The 8,703-nt window shown below is 39.0% G+C and overlaps 2 protein-coding genes across 2 annotated transcripts; one reads left to right on the top strand and one right to left on the bottom strand.

Annotated features, from left to right (window-relative positions):
• Positions 1–2,505, bottom strand: LOC18778741. Its single transcript, XM_007211603.2, has 5 exons — positions 2,052–2,505; positions 1,839–1,944; positions 1,669–1,761; positions 824–1,024; positions 1–570 (listed from the first exon to the last, which is right to left on the bottom strand). Exons 1-5 carry the CDS (start codon positions 2,345–2,347, stop codon positions 334–336), a joined length of 933 nt encoding a protein of 310 aa, XP_007211665.1. The 5' UTR covers positions 2,348–2,505; the 3' UTR covers positions 1–333.
• On the top strand, positions 3,337–6,092 carry LOC18779082 (pyruvate dehydrogenase E1 component subunit beta-3, chloroplastic). The gene is made up of 4 exons (XM_007211902.2): positions 3,337–3,665; positions 3,752–3,855; positions 3,976–4,019; positions 4,837–6,092. The coding sequence occupies exons 1-4, from the start codon at positions 3,566–3,568 to the stop codon at positions 5,807–5,809; spliced, it is 1,221 nt and encodes a 406-aa protein (XP_007211964.1). The 5' UTR covers positions 3,337–3,565; the 3' UTR covers positions 5,810–6,092.

Here is an 8,703-nt window from a genome sequence, read left to right as displayed (position 1 = left end):
TTAAATAAAAAAAAGAAAAATTGAGCCACATGATCATATACAGAAATAGTGAGTAGGTAGCAGCTCATAGTCAAGTGGAAGCTTAACTTATCCAGATGGACAGATACATAATTTGTGTCCCAAAAAAAGACATAAACAAGATTGCAGCCTAAGCTTTGATCTTTTCCTAGCCTAGGTTTATAGCTTGCGTTATTATATGTATTTTCATTTTCAATGGGCTTTTCTACTGTATAGTACAAACTTTGGAGGGAACAAGAACAAATAGAACTACCCAAATCCAGTGCTGCTTCCCATGTTAACATAGAGGATAACACTAAGTCCTACCGTTCGGAGTTAAGACCAAGGCCACTTAGCATCTCTCCATGTACAAAAACGAGCCTCGCTTTTCCTGCTAGACATACAGCCTTGACCACTTCCTTCAAATTGCAGATGCTGCTTATCTTTGTCCAATCCGGCAGCCTGATGGAACTGAAGTTTTTCATTGCGTTCCAAAGCTTCCTCCCTGTATGCAGGGTTGGTGTACCTTGGGTGTTGGACAAATGATAAATTCTTCCACCAGAGTTTGAAGGCCTGGGAAAGAAATGGTAAAAGAAAAAGAACCGCAATTGATTCAATGTTGAAGCATAGACGTATTCTCAACTTGGAAGAGTCAACTTAAATCTTGAATTAGTCCAAAGTATAGTAATTCCACTAGTGTAACTGATCCAACTATAAGTAGTTTCTAACCAAAGTTTTTATTTTCATTAAATTTATCTGATTCAGCTTATGGTAAGATCTAGAGTGCAGCAGAGACCAAATAAAGCAGCTATCCTACTATACTTACATGCCAATATATCCACACTGCAACCTTATGCGGCATCAACCAGAAAAACAGGGCATGATCAAACACCAATGACGACGATACCCTTTTGGCTTTCAGGGTAGCTGTGAAATAATTACCAAGCTCAGGGTGTTGAACTGAAATTGAAACAAATAGATCATCGTCAGGAGCATTTGCTCTGATACTCCAATCCCCCACCATATCCTGCAATTGTCATAAATGGTTTCTCAAAGTTGACATTTGCACAATGAGCAAGGCATACAAACCATAAACACATTTCAGTAAAACTTAGCAAATGGTTGATCACTACAGTTTTTACAATTCAACTGACCACAAGAAACACTTTCTTCCTACTGCTGAGAATGGAACAAGTGAAATGACTACAATTAGACAAAGTACAACATCTATCAGAAGCCAGAAATCACAACCACATGTTGAGGGCATCAAAAACCATCCTAGCTTCCCATACCCATCCATCTACAAAATGCACATACCGCACATTTTCCATTCTCTTAAGTCAGCACATAGAAAGATCTTAGTATAATGTACCCCTCAAAGTTTTTTCTTTCTTGTTTGCTACATGACAATGTGGTATGATATTCTGCCACAACCAATGCTTTTCTAAAATCTTATATGCTCCACTTCATCCATTGTGCATCTAAACTTACGGAAACAGGACACTGTCCTTGTGATTTGTCAAAGCTACACTACTAAATGAGTGAGATAACATTACAACAAAAGCTATAGATGAACTCATCAATTTCAAAATAGAGAAGTTCCTATCAACACCAAGAATTGTCAAATACGAATTGAGCACAGCAATTTACTACTGAAACATAGAAACATACCATAAAAGGACTGACATGTAACGGCTTTGCCACTAAATCAGAATTTGGGTTGAAAACAAATGTCACTCTTTCTCCCCATGGTGTGTTGGTTACCTAATAATGATATATATATCAGCAGCAATAATCTTAAAAAAATACAACTTAATCAAGCAGCAAAGTGAAAAACAAACCTCGGCAATGCACTTTTGCAAAAGGTGGTCATCACTATCATAGCAGTAGTACAAGCTCAATGGGTTCTGCTCGTATCCCACACTTTGAGGTATTGTCAAAAGCAAACTGTTCATCATTAACACCAAATTCACCAAAACACATGAATTATTAGCATATAACTAATCAGTAATTAAGCAAAAGCAAAACCAAGTGATTAGCTAATCAGAGATTACGTCCGGCCATTGGTGCCGGCAATGCGGCGAGCTTCCTCGGCGGAGAGGTGGTTGGGGAGGCCTTGTGGCTCGTGGTCCAAGTCAATGAGCGCGTAGCGGACGTCATAGCGAAAAGAGTGGTGAACGGGGCGGCGACGCTCGTGCCAGACGGTGCCTCTGTAGAGGGAGACGGAGGAAGAAGAGGCGGCCCGTGAAGAGAAGCGGCGAAGGAGAGTCTTGAACGGGAGGAGAAGGGAGAGAGTGAGGGAAGTGAGGAAGGTGGAGAGGATGGAGCATAAGAGATAGAAAATCTCCATTGTCCACGCGCCTTTTCTTCTATTCCTCTTTGTTATTTTTGTTTTCTCCCATTTCCCATTTTTAGGTGAGGGGGTTGGTTTGTCTGAAAATATTATTTTCTTCTTTGTTTTTATTGGACGAAGATGACGATACCAATTAACGACCACAAATTATATGGGTTGACCTTATGGGCTAATGGGCCGATCCATTACATTTTGTTTCATAATTTGTAATAAAATTATAAGTAAATAAAGTACTTTAGATATCTCAAATATCACTATTGCGGTAGCAAATTGACAATATTAAAATATCAACAAATAATAATACTTTATTAATAAGAAATATAAACAATCTTGACAACATATCGGGATGATATCGATATAATGAGACTATTTTCTATGATGATAATGGACATACTTTTTAATTGACAATCAAACAATATAACAAGGCTTTATATTTTAGGAATCAAAGTAATTATAAAGTGACTTTATTCAATAATTTTGGGCAAACGATAAAATAGAATCATGGGTCTTGAACAATGATTCAATTGATGATAAAGAAAGTGAATTCTTGTTTCAATTCTCCACCTTAACGACAAAAAAAATGATTGATCAAATTCTATTGAGTATGACTCTTAATGATCATTTATCAACGAATGATTCTGGCTATCAAATCTTCGAACCCAAAATTTCGACTTAAACCGGGGTGGGCTTGCCAATTTAGAACCCAATAATTTGGGCCGTTTGATTCTCTAATGAATGGTATCACGTGAGCTGCACGTTGACATTAACGAGCTGCCTGTTTCGGTTGGTTAAGCTAGGCCACCAAATGGTGCCTCACACAAGAACAGCACCAACGGCAACTTTAATCCACACCATATAACCTCCTCCACAGCACTCTACACCTCCACTCACAACCCTCCACGTAACCCTTCTTAAACACACAGACCCAATCCCGTAATTTCTCCACCATTTCTCCCTCACGTGGCTCGTTCTCCACTATTGTAGTGCAACACCAGCATGCAGGGGATGAGAATGCCAGATGGAGGCGATGAAAACTAAGCGGGACGCTCTGTGAATGCAAAGCCCTCTCAATTAAATCGCCAAACCCATTTCTCAATCCCTCCGCCCAAATCCTCATATAAACTTGCTCTCTCGCTCCAATTCTTCTTCATTAGCTTCATTTTTTATTCAATTGGTTTCTTGGAATTTCAATTTCTGCTCGAGAATTGAAATTCAATGGCTACAGTCTCTCAGTGTTTTGGAGCTACTTCGGCTGCTATATCGGTCTCCTCCAACTCAAGGAAGCTTCTCCTCCCTTCTCGTAGATCCCTCCCAGGTCTGCCCTGGTCCTCTTTAGCCTTTTCTTCAGCGCCATTGATTTATTTATTTTTGTTTACTTATTTGCTCATTGATTTGATTCAGGGAGGAAAGTGAGCTTCTTTGTTGTCAGATCTGATGCCGGGGCTAAGTCGGGTCCGAATTCAAGAGCTCGTCGGGCCGATCAGCTAATTACCAATGCTGTTGCAGTTAATCATCTTTCTGTTTCTCTTTGATTTTTTTTTTCTATTGATTTGAAAATTGTGTTGAATTTGTTATTCATAATGCGTGGAGTTCTGATTTTGCTTGTGGGTGTTTTTTTTTTCTAGACAAAGGCTGATGGCGCTGCGGCTTCGACGGCATCGAAACCTGGGTATGTTTTTATATTGTTGGGATTGCAAAGTTTCAGTTTTTTGCTTTTTCTTTGCTTGCTTGTGAGCTTTTGTTTTTGGCTAAACTTGATTCTCATGCATCACAAGTTCACATTTTTGCACTTATCAAACGTGTGGTTTTTGCCTGTAATTCAGTGTTAAGATTCAGTTTCGGTATTGTAGGCTAGCATTAGCATGACATTTACACCTTGTCTGACTTTTTATTTCCAATTATTTGTTATCTTCAATTGTTTAAGAGTAAAAATTTAAGCAATTGTAAAATAGGGTCTGTACATGACAAGATGAGAATTACATTTTCTACTGTGCGTAGATGCGAAAATTTGCAATCTTTTACATTGATGCTTGAGTCTCGACATGCCTGCAAAAGAAGTGTATTTGTTAGGTCCGCAATGACGACATGCATTGTTTTTTACAATTTAGGATACTGTTTAGTATAAGAAGCTCATAATTTCCTTAATTAGATAAAAATATGAATAGTTGACAATCATGCTGGATGTGTCCTTGTAGGTTGACTTATATTTTGAATTGAAATGTAATGAATTTACTTTCTTTTTTTCCCTTTCCACTGCATATGGTCCCCTATGCATAAGCGGGTGTATCTTTATCTTGTGAGTTGGCACAATATCGTGTGTGTGCTATACTCCCTGCACTTATCTTTGCTTGAAATTGATGAGTAGGTTATGAAGTGATATATATATGGCCATGAGAACTACATCTACAGGATCATAGTATGGTTATGTTAGTTATTTGGTTCCTCTGTTACTCATTGAGTTGACAAGATAAGCATTCTTTCCTTAGGCACGAACTTCTGCTTTTTGAAGCCCTACGTGAAGGATTGGAAGAAGAGATGGCTAGGGATCCCACTGTATGTGTAATGGGTGAAGATGTGGGACACTATGGAGGATCGTACAAGGTGACCAAAGGCCTGGCTGATAAGTATGGAGATCTCAGGGTTCTTGATACTCCTATTGCTGAGAACTCCTTTACAGGTATGGGTATTGGAGCTGCCATGACTGGTCTGAGACCAATTATCGAGGGTATGAACATGGGATTTCTCCTTCTAGCCTTTAACCAGATCTCCAACAACTGTGGTATGCTCCACTACACTTCTGGGGGTCAGTTTAAAATTCCAGTAGTTATTCGTGGTCCTGGTGGAGTGGGAAGGCAACTTGGGGCTGAGCACTCGCAACGTCTAGAGTCCTATTTTCAGTCGATTCCTGGAATCCAAATGGTAGCATGCTCAACCCCTTACAATGCCAAAGGTTTGATGAAAGCTGCCATTCGAAGTGATAACCCAGTGATTCTTTTTGAGCATGTGTTGCTATACAATCTCAAGGAGAGAATTCCAGATGAAGAATATGTGTGTTCTCTTGAGGAAGCTGAGATGGTTAGGCCTGGGGAGCATGTCACTATATTGACGTACTCTCGGATGAGGTATCATGTGATGCAGGCTGCCAAAACTTTGGTGAATAAGGGTTATGATCCAGAAGTGATTGATATTAGGTCGTTGAAACCATTTGATCTTCACACAATAGGAAATTCAGTGAAGAAAACACACCGCGTGCTGATTGTCGAGGAGTGCATGCGGACGGGTGGAATTGGTGCTAGCTTGACTGCAGCAATCACTGAGAACTTCCATGATTATCTAGATGCCCCTATTATATGCCTGTCTTCACAGGATGTTCCCACTCCATATGCCGCAACATTGGAGGAAGTGACTGTTGTTCAACCTGCCCAGATTGTGACGGCAGTTGAGCAGCTCTGCCAGTAATTAGTGCAGCAGCATTAAGTTACGCCTTTTTCTAAGCAGCTTTTTCTAGCAATCTTAAGTTAATTTCAGATTTTGATAGCAGTTTTGTGTTGTTCGAACTTGCAACTGTTCAAATTGGTCCAGGGTACTTTGTTTTTATTAATTATAATGGCATGTAAGAAGATCGCGTTTATCTTGTAGAACGTTTTGAACTATGGATTCTTAATTGAAATTTACCCATGTAATAGATAGGTCAAATTGAGAAATTGAGTATGAGATGGTTATCCAAGACCTGTTGATTTTATCTTTTTAACTGCACCCTCTCTAATTATACAGCAGCCCAAGCAAATAACTGTAGGAGGCACCTTCTACATTAAACAAGCAAACGGTGTAGTTGCTGTTGCACATTCCAAAACTATAGATCTAACATAACATTATGGTATGAACCAAACATGATTTTTCATTTCTCATCTCCTTGGAAAAAGACATGGCAATTCATTTCCTATGAGTTCCTTTTCACGAACCAAACGCCTCCTTACCACCTTACCAGACATGGTTATTAGCAGGGTGAAATACCTTGCTTCCTCTTGATTTCTCATTAAATTCTTTCCGTGAACTAAATGGGGCCTTGAGGTCTTCTGTAGAACATTTTATCATTTATATAGAGCGAAATGCACCTAAGCTTTGAGGAAAGGAAACTGGCACTACTTCGTGAGCCTCCCTATTACCCCTTATTGTAGTCGAGACTCTATCTCTTAACCATTATATCAAATTAGTTAGTTGTTGGATTAAATTAATTAGCCTAATCTAACGGTTAAGAGATAGGACCTCACCTAAGGGCCATATAGGCTCTCACTATAGAAATCTTGCACTATAGTCTCCCTGCTTAGTGAGGTTATGCCCGCCTTTGGGACTATAACTTGGGATTACTAGGCCTGACTAGGGTTCTCTTTTCATTTAGTGGGCCTTATAAGATGGGCCGACCAAAAGGCCTGCTGTGGCCTGGTGAGTCAATTGCACGCCATGTCAAGATCACTATCTCCGCAATTGTTGTAAACTGTTTGCATGCAACCACGAAGATATCAGAATTAGAACTTATGTGAATGTTTTAATCTCCGTTTAAACTTATAAAGCATTCATTTGGTAAGTTGTAATTCTAATAAACAGAAATGGAATTACATCGATTGATAGATTTGAGTTAAACTTGTCATCAGCGATAATGTTTTTGCCCATGCATGTATGTGAAGTTATTTCTTAACATGCCAAATTGCCTAGTGGATACTACTTCTCATGTGAATATTCATGCCCAAAATCCAGGAAAGGGATCCTTCCACGGATTGTTTGTTATTTTATTGCTTTCTAAATCTGCAGCAAAATCTGCCCATGTGGAATGGTTGGAACAAAATCAGAGAGCTGCCTAGATTAATGCCATAATTATTATTATCATTCTTTTATAATTAATATATCCCATATCGCAATGCCTAACCTATGGGGATTAAATTAATGATATTGCTAGCTATTTGTTTGTTTGTGGTAGTTTACAGATACTTATAAAGATATGGTTGGTTTTCCTGTCTAATTAAAATCATCGATTAACGTTAATCTAATGTAATTAGTTGAACCAGACAGACAATTGACAAACATCTCAGCCCTAGCTACTAATGATGATTTTGATCCTCATAAAAGCATGTTTAAACATGTCCCCATGGAACACATGAACATGGGCATGCTTTGTTATCTGCTAGCACACATGTACAGGGCCTAAGCCTATGCCTATGCCTATGCCTAGCCACTAGTGCGATGCGATTCTTCGCTCTTATTAATTTCTTTGCCTGGTAGATCAAGGAAACAAATTAAAGAGCTTTAGGTTTCGAACCATATGCATGAACATATACATATCAGTATTAATATGGCCATCCACCATGGATTTTTTGGGCACAGATGTTTCTGTTTTGTCTTCTAGTTTTAAGGATGCCTGTTTTTTCAGACATGGCGCCGCCTAAACGTTCATTTAATTGCAACCATGTGGACGGAGGAATCGGATTTGGAATGGGGTGAGTTGGCATTAGATTTTTGGATATGATATGTTCTTTGTGTGCCAAACTTTTGGCATTAATCTGCAGATATTATCATCACAATTGGATATGATATGTTCTTTGCCATATAGGCTTTGGCATTTTGCAGTCATTCATGTCTTAGTAAACGTGGTTCTTCTTCTGCCTTAAGTCTGCAATGTAAACAAGCGTAACTTTCCAGACATCATGTATGCTTTCCACCTTGTAAATGTCCTGCATTATTTCTTTGCAAGCTGCCCTTAATGCTCAGCATATATATGCAAACCAGTAAGTTATGACAATAATTGAAACTTTGATGGTATTCGAACTGAACAATTCTCGTTCATGAGGTTTGAACTCGTAACTTCCTCCAACAAAGTAAAGAGTAGGGTACATAAGCACTAATATATAAATATACGAGGTGGACTTTTGAATAGTCATGTTGTGAATGTTGGGTGCATGTGGCTCAGTGGATGAGGCACAATGTGGATATGGGGAACCAATGAAAACATGACACCTTGACCCTATATGAAAATGACCCTAAATATCCATGACATGCGCAATGGGGGCCATGCCATCGTTGTCCCTCTAGCTCCATCTCCAGCATTATTATTCTGTAATAATATGTAGATCATGACATAGTTGGCTTGGCCCAGACAGTAATCGGGATATAGATGGAGGCACTGACTGGATGGAAAGCAATGTGATCCACTTTGTTTTGTGAGGTCTAATTCAGAGTGTCAACCTCCCTTAATTAATTTTTCTTTTGGGATTGGATATGGTATGGAATAAATGAGGGGCCCTAGCATGTGACAATTGAAATTTATGCTTGTGGGCGTGAGAGTAATTGGCACATCAAAA

The sequence above is a fragment of the Prunus persica genome, chromosome G4 (assembly GCF_000346465.2).
Source record: "Prunus persica cultivar Lovell chromosome G4, Prunus_persica_NCBIv2, whole genome shotgun sequence".
Lineage (NCBI taxonomy): Eukaryota > Viridiplantae > Streptophyta > Magnoliopsida > Rosales > Rosaceae > Prunus > Prunus persica.
This window is presented reverse-complemented; position numbering and strand designations above follow the sequence as displayed.

Excerpts from the sequence above, each read along its gene's own strand:
- LOC18778741 (XM_007211603.2), bottom strand. The coding sequence starts at position 2,347 with ATGGAGATTTTCTATCTCTTATGCTCCATCCTCTCCACCTTCCTCACT. Across the intron at positions 1,945-2,051 it reads GCCGGCACCAATGGCCGGAC|TTTGCTTTTGACAATACCTC; the intron begins GTAATCTCTGAT and ends AATGATGAACAG. Across the intron at positions 1,762-1,838 it reads TGCAAAAGTGCATTGCCGAG|GTAACCAACACACCATGGGG; the intron begins GTTTGTTTTTCA and ends TATCATTATTAG.
- LOC18779082 (XM_007211902.2), top strand. The coding sequence starts at position 3,566 with ATGGCTACAGTCTCTCAGTGTTTTGGAGCTACTTCGGCTGCTATATCG. Across the intron at positions 3,856-3,975 it reads TAATTACCAATGCTGTTGCA|ACAAAGGCTGATGGCGCTGC; the intron begins GTTAATCATCTT and ends TTTTTTTTCTAG. Across the intron at positions 4,020-4,836 it reads TCGACGGCATCGAAACCTGG|GCACGAACTTCTGCTTTTTG; the intron begins GTATGTTTTTAT and ends TTCTTTCCTTAG.